This window comes from Lates calcarifer, linkage group LG5 (assembly GCF_001640805.2).
Source record: "Lates calcarifer isolate ASB-BC8 linkage group LG5, TLL_Latcal_v3, whole genome shotgun sequence".
NCBI classification, from domain to species: Eukaryota; Metazoa; Chordata; class Actinopteri; family Centropomidae; genus Lates; species Lates calcarifer.
Genome location: NC_066837.1, coordinates 14,427,627 through 14,449,714, shown reverse-complemented (window position 1 = coordinate 14,449,714; position 22,088 = coordinate 14,427,627). Strand labels below are relative to the sequence as shown.

At 39.0% G+C, this 22,088-nt stretch overlaps 1 protein-coding gene across 2 annotated transcripts; it reads right to left on the bottom strand.

Moving 5' to 3' along the window:
- Nucleotides 1–11,839: 11,839 nt before the first annotated feature.
- On the bottom strand, nt 11,840–17,753 carry LOC108896641 (ankyrin repeat domain-containing protein 49). 2 transcript variants are annotated; one of them, XM_018695873.2, is made up of 3 exons: nt 17,686–17,753; nt 15,938–16,163; nt 11,840–12,507 (listed from the first exon to the last, which is right to left on the bottom strand). In XM_018695873.2, exons 2-3 carry the CDS (start codon nt 16,154–16,156, stop codon nt 12,031–12,033), a joined length of 696 nt encoding a protein of 231 aa, XP_018551389.1. In that variant the 5' UTR covers nt 16,157–16,163; nt 17,686–17,753; the 3' UTR covers nt 11,840–12,030. The 2 variants fall into 2 exon arrangements, with proteins under 2 accessions (XP_018551389.1, XP_018551390.1); XM_018695874.2 differs by lacking the exon at nt 17,686–17,753 and adding an exon at nt 17,520–17,673.
- Nucleotides 17,754–22,088: the final 4,335 nt, after the last annotated feature.

Genomic DNA, 22,088 nt, shown 5'->3' with positions numbered 1-22,088 from the left:
ATACATGTTACTAACTCGATACCTTCCCTTTCCTAAAGTTTTGTTCTCTTACGTCTCTCTCTCCTGTCACTTTCTGTGGGTATTTCTGCCTCTGGAGCTGTAGAGTCTGATCTGTGATGACAAACCTCCTTTAGAAATTACTAGGGACCACGATCGTGTGTACCGAATTTCATGGCAATCCAGTAGATATTTCAGTCAAAGTGATGGACTGACACTGTCGATGTGAGTGCACACATTTCATCTTTACCGTGTCAAAGTAGAACAAAACATGCAGCTATAATTTAAATCGTTGTGAAATAATGTAAACTTGCTTCACCTCTGTCTCTCATGTGGAAATAACACATTCAGGAGAACATCAGGTGGACACAGTTTTGATATTATGTGTGTTGATGTATGAATTCAAAGATCAGAGGTTCCTCACTATCGAGCGAGCTGAACAGAGCCTTGATGGCGAGGGGCAATATGTGACCTTCTGTCAGACTCAGCCTGTCAGTCAACAAAAATAAGATTATAATATAATCACTCTGTCGACAGCGTGTACTTTTCCATTGTGGTGACAGAATTTCTATCATTTGCCGTTTTCATCTCACATATGATTTGAATCCCACAAGGATGTCTCAGAGTCTTTCTTTGTAGACTTTGCATGTTCTCCCTTTGTTTGTGTCAGTAAATCCAAACACACGAAAATTGAAACTGCCTATAGGTCGAATCTGTTTATTTGTGTGGTATGGATTTTGTTTGGCCTCGTGATTAACCAACCCAGGGCATCTCTCTACATGTCACCTGATGCATGCTGGGGCTAACTCTGTAAGACACGTGAGCCTGAGGAAGGTAAACTGGTTAAGAAAAAGGACTTATGGTGTTAGGTGCATGATAAAACATACTGTTTCACACTTAGGTTGTTTGGAGTAATATATATATATATATATATATATATATGAAGGCACTGGAAAGCAAAGATGTCTGTGAAGGTTATATGTGAAGGAAAAAAAGTCAAAATGTACTTTGGACATTTGTAGGTAGAGAAAACAGAAAAGGTTTATGAAAAGTCTTTATTCAATTCAGCATATTGGTGGTTTGAGACTCAAATCTGTTTTGAAAACTTATTATGAAAAGAAAAGAGAAGTTTTATCAAGTTTTATCAACCTTAAAGGAACATTTTTGGAAATTTAGACAAAGAATATTGATACCAAATCATGTTTCTACACTAAACATGAAGCTACAACCAGCATCGTTAATAAATACCTTAGCTTAGCTTGAAGATTGGAAACTCTGGGCACAGGTAGCCTGGCTCTGGTCCCACTGTCTTTTTTTTATAGACGTAAAAAGTGCCCATGTTCATCAAATTAAAAAAACTAATTTGTAAAATACTAGTTATGTATACTTTAATTAGCTTGTTAGCGAATGTTAGAGGTCACCAATTACCGCATTATTTCGTGTGACTGTTTATTACCTTTAGACAGAGCATGGCTATCTTTCCTCCCTGCTTTCAGTTTATATGCAAAACTAAGCTAACCAGCTGCTGGCTCCTGCTTCATTGCTTCATATTTGCATGCAGACAGTGACATAGATCTAACTCTGAACAAAAAAGAAAATAATTATATTTCCCAGCATGTCACACCTGTCATGTATTTTCCATGTTTCTGTGTGTCTCCTCCTCCTGTGTATGTGTGTGTGTGTGTGTGTGTAGGGGCGTGGCTTACACACCTGGTACCTGGCTCAATCTCCACACCTGCTCCCACTCAACTCATCTACTCTCCTGCTTAAAAACCCTCAGCTCACCTTCCACTTGTTCCCAGCTCACTCAATGGTCGCTATGCTCCCAGCCACTTAGTTCTGTGTTTGAAAATGACCATCTCCTCTTGGTTTGCTCTTTGCTGCTCATGCTCACCTCAGCCTGCAACTGCTCACTCTCCTGCTGCCCTCAAGTCAAGTCAGTTCATTTTTCATATAGAGCAGGTGTAGCCTGTACTCTTTAAATTATGACAGACCGAACAATTCCCACCATGAGCAGCACCAGGCGACAGTGACGAGGAAAAAATCTTTAACTGTCTGCCCCCTGCTGCCTCCAGCGCCCCTCTCATTCCCAAGTGCAATAAATCCATCTTTAACCTTCCAACTTCAGTGTGGATCCAGTCACAAACCAAATGTTAACAAAACTGCACCTTTAAGAGCCTCTGTATTTCACTGCTAGATGAAAATTGGTCTTTTCACTACAGGTTGTGTCTCATTATTTGAGTCTTGGTGGTTGATTAATTTGACATTTATCTGTTCTCCACACTTAATTACTGTTAATGTTCATCATCGGCTTGTTCCCCAAGGACGATCAGATTTGCTGTAAATGATTTTACCTGATGCTGGAAAAGCATTCAACAACTGTGGGCTGATGACAAAATCTACATCATATAACAGATTTTTTGTTTTTCTAATAAAAACCACTAGAGACTGAATAGCTGCATTTGTGATAATGAGGCAAATGGTAGAAGAAGAATTTACGTGTCCCAAAAGCTGTGCTGTGCATGCTCCACTGCCTGGGACAACATGTCGGTAACTTGTCTAACGTGGAGTTTTTATATTTTTGATTTCCCGAGCCACTGGGGCTGCCCTTCAGCAAGGCTTTTCATGTTTGGTCTGTAGTCTCAGGAGGTTCAGAGCAGCTACGCTTCACCGCCTGACAATCCTAATGTATTCTCATCACTTCCACCATGCCCTCAGATTCACGCAGAATTGGATGTACTACATGACAGGAAATACATCTAGATCACAGGCTCCAAGCAGGTGTCTTTGCCCCACTCCCTTATCCCATCGGTCATTTAAGAGATGTCATCACACTGTTTTCATTTCTCAGGCCTCATGGTTATGTTGTTGCACTTTAAGAATCCACTTTTACATTTGCTCTAACTCTATGTTCCAATGCACCCAATGGGAACAAAAACAATTAAATGTTTGTGATTTTCTACCACAGATAGAGGCTCCTAGGAAGGTACTGTAATTCAGCTGGTGAAAAAGAGAATTAACATAAACCTATACACCCTCAAACATTTTCATGAACGCGTACAGAGTCACGCACTACTAAACAGCCTTGAAGCCGCGTTAATTAATCGTTCTGTTTACTATAATCTCTTCAGTATTGCCAGCATCCCTCCATTCCTTAGGGAGAGTGTGGTCAAGAATACTGACGCAATCTGCTGGTTGTATATACAATGCAATGTGTGCAGTTAAAATAAGTTTTTGTAAATCCTAATATGGATTCCCAGAGGATTTTTTTGGTTGCACTGAGAGATGCTTTCATTCCTCTGGATAAAACAAGAGGTTGGATTGGAAGAACTCTAACACACTGGTTTATGAAATGTGGCAGAATGAAGTGCAAACTACACTCAGAGGACAGTGTTTCTTACATAAACCCAGCCAACACCAGGACTAAAGTGATGTTCAGAAATCATTCCAGAGTTTGTAGTTATAAATCAACCTGTAAATGTGTAGAAAAGTTTCAGAAAACACAGTGAAAAAAAAGTGCTTTAGTGAACATCTGTGTGCAGATATGAAGGAGAAAAGTTTGACCCCTTTATACCTGAACCTGATTGGATAATGACTGTCCCACCAGAGAGATGTTTCCCTCACCTTAATGTATTTCAAGATGGGTGACCACGTGAGCTCTTTTGTGATCCAGGTGGATTTAATTGTAATTGACTTCTCCAAGGTGATAAAAAATGTCTCACGTGATCATTAAGACTTACAACATATTTAAAGTCTGAAAATTTGAATCTTGCTGTTTGATATCATACCGAACAGTGTCTGAACCTGTTTGCAGTCTTAATATGAGATGACTGAGTCATGGCTCTGTGACTCACAATCTGGATGTGAGTCTTCAGTAAACACGGTCTGAAGTACAGTGATACCTTCAGTGGATTGTGTTTTTTTTATATACACTTACTGAATTCTCTCCACTCCTGAGGAAATTGATTTCACCAAAGAGCAACCCATCAAATTAAACCTGGTCCTGTTTATAATCTTGTGTCAGAAATAGACATTACAGTTTTGATTTGATGCAAACATACATCAATATTTTTTAAGCTGATCAACTAATTATGCACATAAGAGTCAACATAGAACTAACATGTTCTTATGAAATGTTTTCTTGTGTGTGCAAAGTGTGAAATTAGTCAGAGACACATTTTTATTTTAAAGTGAGCGTCCAGTCAGCAGCACTAGAGCAAAGACAATAAAGATAGGTGCAGGGTCATTCAGTCAGTAGACTTCAGTTTTGTCAGAGACCTTACTGTATCTTCATTATCTACCATTTTATTAGCAGCAAGACACACTGCAAACAAGAGACAAAATCATTACAAACAACTTGTTTGATTTTCCACTGTGCACCTCTTCATTTATACTTGACATAAACAGGCTTAATTAAGACTGAATGAATCAATCAATAAGCAGGATTTCAGTATGTGAGACCTCCTACCACCCAGATCCGTAGATTTATCAGGTATTGTCATGATGATGTAAAGTTGTGTTCGATCATCTGAGTTCAGTGAAAACTCTTTATCAACAATGTGAGAGGATGTGATGATGAAACACAAACTTTAAATGAATGTGCTTACTATAAATGTTCTCACCTGCTCATCAGTTAATTTGCTTTCATCATCACATCATTATGACCATGCAAACATGTTATTCACCGACAAGTGCAATTGCACCACATGTCAGTGCCTGCTGAAGAGCCAGATATTTCCCTCAGGAGTTGGCAGAGAAACACTGGGCTTGGGCTTTATTAGTTATTGGAAGGTTTAAAGTAAGTTAACACACACAGCAAACACAGAGCAGGACAAACTAACTCAAAGTCTACTTGACAGCGGTTTTCAAAGCTTTCAACATATCTTTTGTGGACCCTGAGTGAAGATCACTTTGTCAAACCAACCAAGGTTATGACTGAACCTTTATGCTTGATCTGTACCAACATTTGTCATGTTAAGCCACTTGACCTATGGGGGCCAGGGAGCAGTGCGTCCTCCAAATGTGGCAGCCAGTAAATCACTGCAGATACAAATATTCAGAAAGAAAAACAGCCCAACAAGAGAACAACAAAACCTAATGACTTCCCTTTCTATCAGCTTTTAACCAGCTTTCTAGTGGCAGCAAAAAGAATCCACGATGCAGCCACATTGTTGCTCTCTCTCCCCCGAGGCTCCACTTAGTCCTCGTCTCACTGTGAAAACGAGGTTGAATTTGCATTCACAACACAGACTTCATTCTCCCTCTTGCTTAATCAACTGCAAGCCAATTATGGTACCTGCAGTATAAATGTAATTGCTAAGTGAAAAAATATTCCTGGCTGTGATGTTATGAAAACTATCCTAAGGAATCCAGCTGAAAAATCATTTGCCCAGCTCTGGCACATTGTGTTTGTGTCATGGAATAAACTGCAGCTCTGCTTCACTGTGGCAAAATCTATGTCTATATCTATGTCATTATCAGGAGGATGTCACGTAGCCCTGTTGAACTAATCTTCCTCTCAATGCACCTGTGCTTATTTGACCTCAAACCTTTTATATCTATGCCCCTTTTCATATACTGATTAGAGAAAATGCCTTGAAGCTACCAATGAAATAATAATTATTTCTACCTGCCCTTTACTTCTACGAATACCATCTAAAAGCTAACTTCAGAAGTTCACGAAACTACAGCTGAAATACGTTGGCTGTCTCATTATCAAAGCAAAGACATTTCTCCTTGCTTGTTGTTTGTTCTTGTCCACACAAAAAGATGTCTCCAGCTTGTGAATTGTATGAATAAATAAAGATATACAACATGTTGATGTGTGAGCTTTGGAGGTGCTAGTTGGTTTTAAACTTGGACAGAGCTAGGGTAGCTGTGTCCCCTTGCTTCCAGGTTTTATGCAAAGCTAAGAGAATCACCTCCTGACTGCAGCTTCATACTTTTACATTAGGTGCTATATTTACATTTTTGCTAAAGGCCAACATTGGCATTAACAGGTGTTTACCTTCAAAGAGCTTCAGTGCCACCAGGCTAGATGCTACAGTGACTCACTATTACAGCATTATGAAACAGGATGGGTTGGGGCTAGCTGGTTAGCATGCTAACTTCAGTAGAAGAGAGTGAGTGATAGAAATAGCACAAGAGTTGATATTGTCATTGCTTTGTTGATAGGTAAATGAATACATTTTGATGCTAAAGTCCTGTTTTTTTTCTAAAAGTGATAGCAAAAACTTACATATAGCACCTTTTAAAAGTAATGTCTCACTATTCCTTTAATCCAAAATACACCAAATGTTTTTGGGAAGCTAGGATCCACAATTATACCAGATAACTTTATTTCACAAAGATTTTATAAACACTGCTTGTTTAAATGCTGTTGAACCATGAGAGGGAATCATTTGTTGACTGCAGTGATTACAGTGAATTTTGTGGAAGAAGACATAATAGTCTGCATGAGAAACAACAATGTTTTCTGTTGACTATTCATTCAAATACTTTATATTTAGTTACAGGGCTGTTGCTGAGTCTAAAAGCTTCTCTGAGCTTCTATTCACAGCTATTATGAGGTCTAAGTCTATTCCACAAAGAACAGACACAGCGTTGGTTTGATTTTTTTTGTGGCACTAACTGCAAAAAGGTGATTACCTCCATTGTGAGGTAGACACAATTAAAAGTGCTCAGTGTAAAAGACTGAATACTAAATACTCTACTATTCAAAGATTTTAAACCTTTAAATCTGTCAAAACTTTTGAAAACTGCTTAGGATTTAACAATATTCACTGCACACATTCACACTGAATAACACTATCACCCACATAACTGACTAGAGTTTTTAACATATCATTTACTCTCAATTTACCTTCTTTCCTTTATTAGGTTTTAGCCCATTTCAGTGAGGACTGTGATACAGTATAGACATATTGTCATTTTTGTAGCTAGTTCTAATGATGCCTGTGCCATCTACACACTCCAGCTCAGTACTGTGATTGCTGTTTTGATTTTTTTGTTAAATTAGCTGAAAAATAACAAAGACTGTTAAAGACATTAAGGACATTCATGCTGTTACTTTTTTGCTCTCTTATTGACCGAAGCAAAATTACACACCAGGAACAAAGCTGTGTTCTTTGAAAAAGAAATCTATGTCTTTCTTAGATTACGTTTCTAGATGCACCAAGTGACACATGATAAACTGAAAACTGACAGACGCTCAAATGATTATGTGCGGGGGTGTAATGGATAAAATACAGACGCTGCTTCACTCTGCTTTTAATGCCAATGTCTGAACTCCTCCTTCGAGTCTGTATGATGTGGTGTCCTCACAGCACCAGGAGGTGCAGGTGACAAACTCAATGACGTGATCAGGGTTGAACTTGAAGTAGAATTAATTTCTGATTGGTGCATGGGTGAGTGTTCCCCAGCTGCCTCAATGATTAAATGTTAACCATTCATCAACCGCCCCCCACCCCCCCTCCATTGCATAAATGTACCTCATCAAACACACATGTTGCAGCTGTGCTGGTACATCGAGGATGGGGACGACAGGAGACTTTGAAACAGCTTGCCTGAGGATTTCAGCTCAGCAAAGTTTAACTGGTTTTGGTGCATATTTGAAAACCACCGTTTATAGAGAAGCTAATTTGTTGTGGCTGTGGCTCAGGAGGTAGAGCAGTTGTCCACCAATCAGAAGGTTGGTGGTTCGATTCCTGGCTCCTCCAGTCCGCATGCCGAAGTATCCTTGGGCAAGATACTGAACCCCAAGTTGCCTCCGATGTTTGTCATCGGTGTGTGAATGTGTATGTCTCTGCTAGAAAGCACTGTTGTATAGAGGTGCTGTATGAATGTGTGTGTGAATAGGGTGAATGTGATCTGTAGTGTGAAGCGCTTTGAGTGGTCATAAAGACTAGAAAAGCGCTATATAAGTACAGTCAATTTACCATTTCATTTTCCTTCTGTGTATATGTCTATGTGGTGTATACTTTCTGTTCTGTTATTTGAGTCATGCTGGCTGTGATTTTACTGCATCATAAAAAAAATCATAAATTTGTGATCTTGTTGAAGCTGCATGTGTAATGTGAAGGGAGTCTTTATCACTCATGTTCTGCAACTTGACTAAGAAACACTGATGGACCCAATAAAGTTGCTAAAACAACAGCTGAAGAGAGTCATGCATAGAAATGATTATTATTATTATTATTGTTGCACGGTCCGTCGTTGAAATAATGCATTCTCAAGCCAACAACCAAAACCTTGACCATTACCTCCAGCTCCAACCCTTTTCTCAAGCTTAACATGAATCTACATTAAACCAGGTCTTAACCTTCAAGCAGCTCTCTGAAGATGTGAACCTTCATTATCTTCAAAGACAAAGTCTCTACAGAAAGATGTAGACCATCTGATTTAAGTGACCCCCCCACTGCTCCAACATCGCAGCCTCTTCATGGTTATGCATGCCGCATAAAATGAAGCTATGTGTTACGATCCAGCTCTGCAGGTACTTAAATGTACGTTTAATCACTCATGAAATGCAGAAAAGAGAAATACTGTTGCCTGCTGTCCACTAGACGCAGTCAACATCAGAGAGTTGCTAAATTTATAGTCCAAATGTACATCTTGTCACACCTTTTAGTCAAGCTAATTTAAAACATTTTTCTGTAAGAGCACAAGGAAAACAGCAGATTCATATACATGTAAATGACTGATGCTGTCGGAACTGACCTTACATTTGGCTTAAAAACCATTTGGAGCTTGGAGATTGTAGACTGAACATTACAGACTATTTTCAGAAAGCTGGGGACAGTTCTCTCATTCACATACAGTATGATTGCACCTCCTCCATGTGCTAATGTCTGAGAGGGGTTAAGACTTTCCTCTCTCATTGCCTGGAGCTACGGACTCCTCTAGGATGCTGATGCTGTTTGAATCTATATCTGATCCAGTTTAAACTTTCTGCAACAACTCTAATTACATTACTCCAGATGTTAGTATGTGGCATGGAAAAGGTGCAATAATTTGAAATTTTATATTTATAATATTGTATATGACCCCGGGTCTTCCACCCGCAGGCTGCCTCTCCTCTCTCCTCTGCAAAGGCCAAAGGCAGAAATCAAACTCAATCAAACGAGATCTTCTCTCTCTCTCTCTCTCTCTATACACTTTTCACTTCAACTTGCCAAAACTTTCTCACCCGGTCAGTCGTTGGCCATTTACTACTGAAATCAAATCAATTTCAAGTCACAACGAGCCTGAGAAACAATGTAAACTCTTTCAACAAGTCCTATTGAACTCCAGTTACGCCTCGTTTTACAAATTGTTTTCCTAATTATCTAGGAAGCTTCTTGGAAAGGACAACAAAGGTAAATACAGATCTATACCATTTAACTACTGGAATTTTGTTTTGTATGGACGTATGGGAATTTATTCTGTGTTTGTTAAAGCATGTTGTCTAAATCTATATAGGAAAAAAAGGCCTGTAAAGGCTTGTACATTCGTTGGATGTTAAACTGACTTGCAGTACACTAACAAACATGCAGTTTCTCTGGTGGAGGAAAAAAAAGGTACAATCAATTCATTGAAACTATCTGAATGTAAATAAATCAAACTGTTAATTTCTCCCTAAAAGTAGCAGCTGGTCATTTGCACACCCTCAGCATTCTTTAAGAAATGGCTAGAAAATAATAAATGAATAAAGCACTGCCCTGTTTTCACCCTTCAAATCGATGTCAACAAAACGTTTCATGCCTACACAAAATCAACCTTATATTATCAGGCCCTGGAAGTCTAACAACCCCAGTGCTGTATTATATTCTGATTGTAACTTCACTTCTTAAATAAAACAAAGTAACATTACATAAAAGAGGCCTGTGGGTGCACAGCAGGAGCTTCCTGCAAATTTCTCTTTTCTGCGTTAACTCTGAAAGAGAAGAGCGGGTGCCTGAAACTCCCCCGCAGGGCAGAGCCTCCCTGCAGGTGGGGATGTCTTTATTCTACTTTTCCATCACCCGAGGGCAGTATATTTGAACCTGATCTTTTGCAAAAAAGACTTTTGATTTTCTGAAGCTGTTACTGCTTTTTTTGCACTGAGTAATAGCTGCTGGTTGATATTAAGTCCATGTCACAGGCTTGGGATTTACTTCAAGATATTTTCTGATTGCACAGGATTCACAATAAACAGCTCAGAAATCAGCAAGCCTCTGGGAAAAACAATTACAACACAGGATGTTATCTTTGTCTCTCAAGTGATTGGTGGCAGCAGTGACACAACAGTGCTTGTGCTGTTTACTTTAAGTGCCATCTTCTCTGCACAAGTGTGAAGACATGAAGAGCCAGTACTCATCTACCACTCAGACCGGGCTCCAGCATCCTGCCGTGTTGACAGAAATACTGACCTTAGCAGCAGCAAGTGTACCTGGAAGGTTTTGTGAGACTAAGTGCATGGACAGGAGAAAGATTGTAGCCTGTTTCCAAACCACATTATTTATTTTGAATAGATGGCATTTTGGATGTTGACAGGTCAGAAAGGTCTTTATTTTTTAGACACTTTTTATAGTACAAGTTCATCCACTGACCCTAACTTCAAGCTGCAGCCATTTGGTAATTGATTTGTAGTTTAAACTGCTAACATTAGAAAGCTCCAGCTTTGCAAATACTGTATGGGGATTTGCTGGTTTTCTGTGTTTTATCTGATAAATACATTTGGGTCGACCATTTAATGAGACACATGTCCCACAAGTATAACTCTACTCTGCAGGTAGGTTTATGGACTTAAACCGTGACATAGTTTGAAAAATTCTTTCTTTCAGAGACATCTGAGATTCTCTAAATAATGATTCTCTCATTTTACCCTGAAGCTTTTTTTTAACCTTTGCTTTGTCAAACAGAGTCTGCTTTTAGAGAGCAAATGATTTTCTTCTCACAAAACTGCTGTTTTATTCCACAAATACACTGCTGATATCCCACACAGACTGCTCACTATTACCTTTATCTTATACTCTGAACTGAACTTGTCCACGTTTCATCATATCAGTATCATTCACTACATTATAGATTGGAATTGATAGCTAGATTTTGCTGTGGTATTTACAGCAGCCGAACTCCTTTTCGGGTTCTCCGGCTTCCTCCCACAGCCCAAAGACATGCAGCTTAGGTTAGTTGGTGACTCTAATTCCCCGTAGGTGTGAATGTGAGTGTGATTGGTTGTTTGTCTATATGTGTTGGCCCTGCGATGGACTGGTGATCTGTACAGGGTGTACCCTACCTCTCGCCCATTGATAGGACAAGTGGTATAGATAATGGATGGATGGATGGATTTCCAAATCAAGGCATACACACTAAAGCATTTACTGTTCCAATAGTATAACAGTCTTAGCTTTTCACAAAAAAGCACATAGAACGTATTTTAGGGCAGCCACTTATTGTGAATCTCAAGGACTTCTGCAACAAAAGACACAACTCTACACCCTTTGGGGTTTAAATTCTTAAGAACCTTGCACCATTCATTCCTGCAGGGTCAGCCGTCACTGAAGAATCACTTAACTGTGAACGCCTCGAGACTTGAGACGGCTGCCTGAGGCGTGTAGCTGCTGGATATGTTCCTCCAGCTCAAAGAACAAAACAGCAACAATAAATAAAGTGAACTTACAGTCATGCATGAGGAGGTTACACATCAGGAAGTCTAGTTTAAGACAGAGCATTGAAGGAAATTCTGAATAAGACAATAAACTGTCTGAAAGAGTTTCTCTCAGCAGCAAAGAGCTGCTTCAATAGAAAAAAAAGCTTCATCTTGAGACGATGAACATCAACACTTATTATTTTTTAAGGAAAAATGAAGAATGTCTCCTAGTTTCTGCTTCTTAGATGTAAAGATTTAATGTTTATCTCTGTCATACATGATAATAAACAGAGTATCTTTGGGTTCTGGACACAAACATGACATTTAATAGATGAAACCATTCATTGGTTAGTCTGTTGCTGTGGCCCTAATGTACCTGTACATAAATAAGTGTGAGAATTCATGAGCATCTGTGTTTTCCTTCATGAGACTGGTACTACACTGACACAGTCCTCCACCATCTCAAACAGAAAGTGATGCGGGCCGCTGCGTTGGGCCACCTCGCTGGCAGTCTCCCTGCTGCTGCTGCGGAGGCCCGGCCTCAGGTGTCGCTGAGAGAGGAGCAGCTCTAAGGTGTGGGCGGAGTCTGCTTTTGAGGAGCCCGTGTAGGAAGCAGACAGGTGCAGCGGCGTGAGTCCGCCGTTGGTCTGGGCATTCAGCCCTGCTCCGTGCTGCAGGAGGAAACTCACCACGGCGACCCGGCTCCAGCGGCAGGCGCTGTGGAGGGGCGTCCAGCCGTCGATGGTGCGGGAGTTGATTTTAGAGCCGGCAGCGAGTAAGGCTGAAATGATGTTGACATGGCCGCTGTACGCTGCACGGTGTAGTGGAGTGTAGCCGTCCTCATCACTGCAGTGCACCAGCTGAGGATCAGCAAGTAACAGCCTGTGGATTGTTGAGAGCTGGAAGAAAACCACAGATAAGTTCAGGGTCAGGAACAAACTAATAGCTTGTAGAGATGTGTTTACCTAGGAGGTCATGCAAAGGGTCATTATTACTTATCACTGAGTATTTTAATCCTGTTCCAGTCTTTGATGTGTGTAAAATTTTTTTTACTTGCTGTTAATTAAAAATTCTAGACTGCACTTTCCTCTACTCTGAGAAACTGAAACTGAAAATGCCCTTCATGGTTTACTAAAACCAAAGGTTATATCATCACAGTGTTTCATCCTAAACCCAAAGATATACCACTAACAATTAAATGAGAGACAGAGAAAAGACGCAAATCCTCATGATTGAGAAGCTGGAACCAAAAAATTTTTTTTGCAGAGAAGTGATGAAACAACTCAATCAAATCAACAGACAAATCAATTATAAAAACAATTAAGCTAAATGAACGGGGCCCGGTTTTGTTTGTACCTTGTGATCTACTAGCATGGCCTCAAGGACACACATGCTCACACTGAGCACAAGGGAGATGTAATGCACCCTCCTGCTGAATGCAGGATATTGAAAAGGTGGCAGCAGTGATGCATAAGGTCGTGATGCAACCAGAAAAGAGGATAAGACTGCTTACACCTTTAGCACACAAAAAAAAACTAAGGTTTTGTGACATTGAAAAAAGCCTCAATGACAGATGTTGTATGTAGGCGGAAACACTTTCAACATGTTTTTACTGGAATGGTACAAAAAGTGCATTTTGGTGTGAGATGCTGACTGTAAACACATGAATCCTCACCAGACTCACAGACACAAGTCAGTTCAGCTTAGCCTGCCTGGATCACACCACAGAGGAACAAGATGCTGTACCTAATCAGTAATTTGACAACTTTAGTTGGTCTTTAATTAAACTAAATGCAAAGTCACACCACCAGAAATAATCACAAAGCACTGATTGACACAAATGTAGTACAGAATCACACTGACATCAAACAATGTTTACACACAAGACAACAAAAGATTATAGGAAAAAAATGGCTTAGAGATAAATAATGTTGACTAATTTCAGACTTTATCGCCACACAATTAATTTGCTCAGTAACATTTTGTGTGTTGAGGTAAACTATCACACAGGAACAGACCTATTATATACACAGAGATTAAATTAATTTGAGGTTGATTTTTTGAAGCATTGGTTAATTATCTACTTGGTGCACTGTTTTTCATCAGAGCCTTTGAAAGATGGTTGCATGGGGTTGCATTCATCGTGTTCCTTCTTTGTCAGCTGTTCTCCTTCTGTGTTATTTATTGCCCGGTGGTGTGCAAAGTCTTTTGCACAGCTTTTCCCTTCTTCAGTTTAATTTCTGCACTTATTTACACCTAAATGTAACTGGAAGGGGCAGCTGTGTACTCAGAGGCGCAAAGGCTGCAGCTAACGAACTATTTTTTATGATCGATTAGTTTATAAATGCTTGCTGTTATTTCCTGGAGCCAAAGGTTGAGATATCCAGTTTGCTATCATGCTGAGACAAGAACAAGCAGCAGATCCTCACGTTTGAGAAGCTCGAAGCATCAAATGTTTGGTATTATTAAAACAGTTGCCGATTCTGTCTACTGACTAATTCTCACAGCTCTTTAAGAACATTAATTTGAGCCAGATGATCCTCTACCATGACAAATTCAAGTCTATCCTCAAACATGTACCGTACTCTGACTGATGACTAAGTTTGGTGGAGGCAGATTAACTAATTCAAACACTTGTGTGACAACGAGTCATCTCCTCTTTCCTCCTTTATTCCTTATACAAAAGACAAACATGATCAGAGACAAGCTGCTGTTAAAGTAGCACAGTTTTGGTTTTAGTTTGAATTGTGGCCTGAACAAATGATGTAAATTACACTCCCACCATGCTCTGCTGCATGCTGGAAATATTTATGTGTGACATGCTCAAATAATTTGAGTGACCTGGTTAATTTCATGTGGCTCTTTGACAAAAAAAAACCCTGACATGGCACTAACAGCTGAAATTATTTAAACAGCTTAAGTGATCACTAATTGCATTCCTCTGATCTTGACCTCCTGACTTGCAAATTAAACATTCTCCCCTGGTGGATTTAGCTCTATAATAATAATAATTATTATTATTTATTACTTTTTTTTCTCACCGACAATCAGAATAACTTTGTCCTGCCATGGCAGCTAAGTATTGTATTCATACCCCACCTGTGCTTGTTTGTGTCTGTGAGTTTGCATATTTCCTCTTTGCTTGTGTTTTAGTTAGTTAGTTAGTTTCCTCCCGGCTCAATTGTCAGGTAACTGTCCCCACGGGAAGTGACAAACCACCGAAACACTGCTTAAAAGTGTTCTCCCTGCATTTCAATACAAATTTGTCATGGTAATGAACAGATGTTCAAATTCATCTTCCTCTGTTGGTGACAGCTACCACAGATCACAGCTGAACGTTTTAAAAAGGATAAACAACGGGGAGGAAAAGAGAAAAGACAGAATGTCTCAAAGGGGCTGATGAGAATGATGTCTCGAAGCCGGAACAACCAGGGTGAGGTGTAAGTGCTGTTGTTAAGATGACAGCTGAAAAAAGACACGTAATACAATGCTAATGGCACCAACAGAAAGAATATGCCACTACAGGACAAAGAGAACCCCAGGAGATACAGAATAGTTTTAAACTTCAATACTTTTTGGTACCAACTGAAATGTGTCTGTAGTGCTGTCATCAACTGAAACTCAGCATTAAATATGTAGTCAGATTCATCATTGTGCCAACTAGGATAGTGCCAGATCATATTGTTCACGATTTTTACCTGAAAAAGCAAAAAACGAAAAACACAATATCACAGATATAGCAGTGCGATGGTGCGCATGCATACCGTAGTGCTCAATCTAGTCTTCTGTTGACACAACAATAGCGGGAAGCAACTTCTGAAAAGGTATTGGGCCTCTTTGGCTACTAGAGGAGCTACCGTACTCCTGTGGTAGTAGTTTGGCTTCCGCAGGTCAGACGTCCAGCAAAACACAATTTTCACAGTTACAGCTAAAAGTAGCAACACGACTGGATGCAAAACCACGAGACTCAGAAGCCATGTAAGGACCAGAGTTTATCTGCTGGAGCAGGTGATGTGTGGCTGAAAAGTTTTATTTTCTTGTCTGTATGTAGTACTGTATGAAAACATCTGGTTACCATCCTGTCTCTCTCCATAAAACGCTTGACGGCCGTTCCTGCTGAGTGGTCATAAATATAATATGATGAATCTTTTTGTAAACATGAGATACACTAATCTCTAGTTTCATGGCAGTATAGTCCCTGTTCTTGGAAGCGACAATGAAGGCAAAGAGGCTACTTGAGAATAATGCAGAGCATGGTTTGACCTCTGACCCAGTTTAACCCCTGCTAACCAGCAGGCAAGCAAAACAAGAAAAGTTTCAGTCACTTACGCGATTCCTCTCTGCTGCCCACAGAATGAGTTCTGCTGGGTTGTCTTTGAGAGCCTCCTCCTTTTCCCGATACCACTCCTCGCTGTGCTCTACCTCCTCCTCGTCCTCCTCTTCCTCCTTCTCCTTGCTTCTAGTCCAAAGGCTGCTGGCCCCGCGGGGGATCAGGTGCCCGTGTGTGTTCAAAAGCTCAAGCTGATTGAAATCTTCTGGAAACTCCATCACTGCTCTGTTTTTGGTATTAACATTAGAGATGGGGTGGAGAGGGTGTGAGAGAATGTTGAAATACTATTAATATTCACTAACCTCACCTGAGGTGCCCTGGAACTGAATTTGACACAACAACCCCACTGATAATTCCAACATGCTGATTAATATTTTCTATCTAGTGTCTGATTCAAAACAGCATATCAAAAGTGTTTTAAATATTAACTCTGTCCCTGAAAAGCTGAGGAGCCTCAGGATCTCTGTTATTCAGCTGTCAGTGGTTACCTTGGCTCTAGACAGGAGCCACAGCACTGGTTTGGCCATGACTATATCAGGTGCTGCAAGTTTAAAGGCCTGAGTTATACAATATTTAAGTGAGCTTCCCAACAAATAACAAAAAGTACATTTTCAAGAACTGCAAATGACAAATTTAGGATTCATTACCGATGTCAAACAATTGGAAAATCCTGTACTTATTCAGCTCCAAATGTGGAATTTATTCCTCAAGATTATCAATGTCAGCTTTTTTTTTTGGCTCTGATTGCACATTTGTTGCAACTGTATGATCCTTTTCTTACAGCTGAAATAATTAGTCAATTAATCAACAGAAAATTAATCTGCAACTGTTTGATAATTGATGAATTGTTTTAATCATTTTTTGAAGACTCTTATTGTTCTCATTGTCCAGCATTTCAGATGTGTTTTAACACTTTCTAAACCGATTCTGAAACTCGAGCTCTGCTAAAAGACTCAAGTTGTGGTTTATTGCAGGATTGTTGCAACTGAGTAGTATAGTGGTGTAGCATTAGTTTTAGCTAGCTGCTAACTTCTGTTTGCTCCTCTCATGTAATAGCACACATTGGAGTCAGAGAAGTAGCTTAATTAGCAGCTTCTCTAAAAGACAGTGAGTCGGTGATGTTTTAATAATTCCAGATATCTTTTTTTAATCTCTAAAACATATTACTTCCACAGAATGACTGAAAAGGTTTTCATTTTCCAAGTTGCGCCTCGGTTTCCGAATCAAAACAAAGATGGCAGCCCATTAGCTGCCTGTGTAGTTAACAGAATCGTAGCTCGGGAAACTGGCTAAAAGTCCTTTATATCATTCAGCGGAAGGAATATAATGTCATCCAAACAGGTTGACAAGTCTGAAAATATCGTCAAAACTGAGGTAAGTGTGGGCTGGTTAATTATCATTGTATGTATATTGGATGTAAGCTAATCATAGACTTAATACAAGAATTTCTTTCTATATATTCGGTCTATACATGCTGATGCTGATACATGTGAGGCACAAACTGGAGCTAACTGGCTGTGTACCTAATAAACTAGCAGCCATGAAGCAAAACGAGCAGAAATTTACGTTGACGTTACGTACTGTCCAACGGTTCTGTGTCTGAAATGTACGTTAACGTCACATGTAACCGTTGAGGCTAACACCTGAGCATTATTTCTCCTGTCAGAGTTGGATCCATTCTCATTCTGACGGTTCAATTAACTACTTAAAGGAATAAAACCTAACACAAACACAATCTCAACCTCACCTTCCAGTTTTATGGATTCAAAACAAACCACGGTCTCGCTGTAAAACAGACATGTGGGATATGTAGTTGTTTTCCTGGTTAGCGTCAGTGAGACTTGCTGTTAAAAGACAACACTACCCATGACTACACGCGGCAGGTTTGTTTTCTTCTTCTTCGGCTTACTTTCCAGTAGTCCTGACGGTGTCCGCCTGTTTCTGCCACCTGCCCGTCAAATATTTGCGTTGAACGAATCCTAAATGATGCCAGGCAGAAAATTACATCACATCTGAATTTACATTAAGCTGTGCTCAGACTTTTTTTTTTTTTTAAATGTCTGTGTAGCCATTAAAACACATTGGTCAAGAGGATGAATAATCTTTTGTTCAGTGCAGATGGAGACTTTTATTATCTCAGTGTTGTAATTTATGACACACTTAAGCATTTGTGTGAAGTAAAAACACTGCCCCCCCCTCATTGAAGTGTTCCAGAGGGAATTTGTATAGCGAGTTGAAAAAAAAAATACAGAAAAGAAAGACACAGGCTCAGGCTGTAATTAGACAACATTATGCCACATTAGTGCACTCAGTGTGATGGAGCCAGCCTGGCATTTTAATTATAGAAATGACAGCAACTTCATAATAAAAGGTAGAAAACATGTAGTTTTGAACATTGTGCTCTGCAGCTGCCTTTTTCCTTATAACCACTGTGTTTTCATTTCAAGCCTTGATGTGATTTATTTTCAAACTACTGTACATTATACTGCAGGCGCAATTACCCAAAGGCAACACATTCAAATAAATAGAGCAACCACAGTTCAGTAATAACACTGATTTGTTCATTTTTCTTATGTATTTCATGACAAATATTTGTTCATGCAGCACACATATAGGTAATCTTTCTCTGTCTATAACAAAAAATGCATTATAATCGCTGCAAAAACCATATATTTTACCATATATATTTATGTCCATCATGCCAAACAAGATGCAAAACTACTCCAAATATCCACTTTTAAAAAAAAATATTTTCAGCAGCCATTATAACTATGTATAGGTGCAATACGTGTCTTGGCATGGTTAGTAGTGCTGGGTGGCTGCTGAGCACCCTTGACCCTGATTAGACTCAGTGGTACAACAGAAACTGATAACAAAAAAGACAGAACCTATTAGAGCCTTTTGCAGACTGCACAAAGGGTCTTTTGAAAGCTTGCAGGGAAAAGAAGAAGAACTTGATTTTTTTTTTTAAACGTATGATTCGTGATTCATATCTCCAGCCAGAAAAGACATCACAAATTAGTCACTGCATGAGCCACATCTCCTGCCTCTGTTGGATAGGAGCATTGTAATAAAGTAAGCACAACATCTCTGGATCTACTTTTTATTGTTATGAGTTACACACAGTGTTTGCATGGCTTGGTAATCCGATGTTTGCTTGTGCTTGAGCTGATAGAATCATAATTAAAACAACAACTATACGGCTCCATTACAACACAGAGGTTGTGTTGATGGGGTCGTAATGATGCTGCGAATCCCTGTTAAGGTTTTGTCTTCGTGTTTGTTCTCACATGAAGAATGGTCTGAGCACAAATCCAGCATTAATATACAATATAACAGCATGCTAACAGAGACTCAGAGACACTTCAGAAATAATATGTTTACTCATGTTGGGTCATAGTTCTTCAGTTATTTAAAGGATCTCCATATAAAAGAATTTAATTACATAGTTGGGAAAATGGAACATACAATATAATGTCCTTGAATACTATGAAAAGTAATCAGCACTTTTTAGCCCAATACATTAAGTTCTTTCACAGAATGTATGGGCAATTAATGGAGTCGGAGTAGGAAATGGAAAACATGTTATCTTGTTTTTCTTTGTGCTAGAAGAGGAAGAAGACATTGTTAATGTTCAATATGTTGTACCTGACATTCAGAGAATTAAACAGTGCAGTGCTCCTCTCAGGCCAATCATTGTCGTTCTGGAAATCAAAAGGTCAAAAAGAACACATCATTCTGAAAACAATATAGTATTTTTGTACTTTTTGTAACAAAGGTTACCGTGTGATTCACAGAGGAAAATAAATGAAAAACAACAATAAAAGCAAAAAGAACTTAAAGCAACATATTGACATTTTGGATAAATACACTTCTTTGTTTTCTTACTGTCATATGAGAAGATTAACACCAACTTTCATGTCTGAACAGTAAATATGAAGCTACAACAAGCAGCTGATTAGCTTAGCTTAGCACTGTTGTGTTTGCACTTTTTGCATTTTGTATGGCTTGAAGAGGCAAAATATAATGTTTTCATGTGCTGGAAACAATTATTGTTGCTTTTGGACAGAGCTAGGCTAGCTGTTTCCACCTGTTTACAGTCTTTGTGCTAAGCTGAACTAGCTACTTACTGCACAGACATTAGAGTAGTATCAGACTTTTCTTTCATTTAACTCTTGGCAAGAGAGAGAATTCAAGAAAGTGTTATTCAAAATGTCAAACTATTGCTTAAAGGATGATGACAGAAAATACATTTGAGTAAAAATAAAAGACATAAAGAGACAATTCAAGTAAAATTAAGTTCATAAAAGACACTCAAATTAAATCTGGATTAGTTTTATTCCAGGAACAAAAACAAAACCTTTGCCTCTAGTTCTCAAGCTATGGCATAAAAAGATAAAAACATTGAATTGTGAAGCCACGAAGGTCAATCAGTGACCTCTTGAAATCAGTTCATCATGTGTGATAAATCAAGTTTTATTAAAATCCAATCAGACATGTCAGAGATATTGCATGTAATTGATAGACTTAAAGACTGGGCCTGATCCCAGAGTCAACATATACACAGACTATACCAACATGTTACCATACACCTGAGCAGAAGGTTGAAAAAGTGCATGATAATTAGACAGATTTGGTATTACATAAAAGGAATAAATGCTGAATTATTGATATGATTAGTAAACAACTCGTCTCCATGTCCTCACACTTTCCACGCTTCCTTTTATCATCATCCCTCCAAAGATATTTGTGTGAATTAATGAATGTGTGAATGAATCTAACACTATTGTAGTCACTGCTTTTGTATGAATATTTCACACAGATGATTACTTCTTCTCTTGACATGGTTTATAGTTGTGACTCAGACGGTGATTGTCATTGACGAATCTGGGGCTCTTAAGTAATCCTACATAAAATATCACATCTGGGAGACCCCAGTTACAGCACAGCAAGTTTATAAAAATAATTATTCACATTAAATAGTAAGCAGTTGTCTTTGTCTCAGATAATCACCCCTGTTTGATCATCATCATCATACTTCTGGTACAAAAAAATAGAGCTCAAAGGATCAGACATCTCTTGGAAAATGACACTTTAAAAGTAGTTTTCCTCAGTATTAAAGCACTCTTTGGATGAAAATGAAATTTTGATTACAGTTCTGCTCTACCCACCAGATTATCAGTAGACAAATGTTACACTCAAATCAAATAACTAAAAAAAATAATTTCATGGTTCCTTTAGTACGAAAAGTCATTAAATAAGTCATTAATTTGAAGAATTTGACAACCCAGGGGCCGAGCTTGTGAGAGGAGTAATAATCTTTCTGCTGTTTAATTTTCTACCACAGAAGCAGAATCATCAGGCTGCAAGCTGCTGTTAGTCTGACTGCTTTAGATGCTTTGTATTTGTCCCTTCATAAAGCAATTTCTGCCATCTGTTCTCCCACTAATGCATCTGAAAATCAACGAGTTGTACAGCAGAGTTGTACACCATTAATTTCTCATATATGTGTTGAGAGGTTGAGTTGAGAAATATTAAACCTGAAGTCTTCACGACGACTTTGTGAGAGTCAATTAATCAAAGCTTGTGCAATTAGTTTGTGAATGCACTAACATGCAAATACAGCTGCTTTTTTCAGGGACTGGTTCAACCTGCTTGGTGCAAATTAGGGCAAATATGAGCAGGAGGCTTCAACTGTCCCACCATTCCTCCATTTTCTGTGCATCGTGTAGGTATGTAATAGTCATTATTAATAGTTTGATTAACCAGACATTGACTATACACCATGTAAGCGCAACATAAACTGAAATAATAGCAACCCTCATGACTTTAGCTGGGAATTACTGGTGATTTTACACATAAAGGTCTGTTTACAGGTCTTGTTCTTGCATATAGGCTATATGCAATAACATATAGGCTATGTCCTATATGACATAGCCGTATGCAGCTGCGGCTGCAACGGAGTCAGCATAACACATGGGTAACTGTGGGTACTGCAGGCGCCATGTTTTTGTCAATATTGAAGAAGAATGCTAGGAATAAAAAGAGATATCACTGGTTCTTCTGCATTAATTAAAAAATGGTGGTGATAGGGCAAACAGGGTGATAAAGAATTTTCACCCTTGACCTTTAGTGGAGCAGGTTTAGCCC

What these genes read in the sequence shown, in the direction of transcription:
- LOC108896641 (XM_018695873.2), bottom strand. Translation starts at nt 16,156, where the DNA reads ATGGAGTTTCCAGAAGATTTCAATCAGCTTGAGCTTTTGAACACACAC. An exon ending in GGGCAGCAGAGAGGAATCGC is followed by an intron (nt 12,508 to 15,937) that starts GTAAGTGACTGA and finishes GTTTTCTTCCAG; the next exon opens with CTCTCAACAATCCACAGGCT.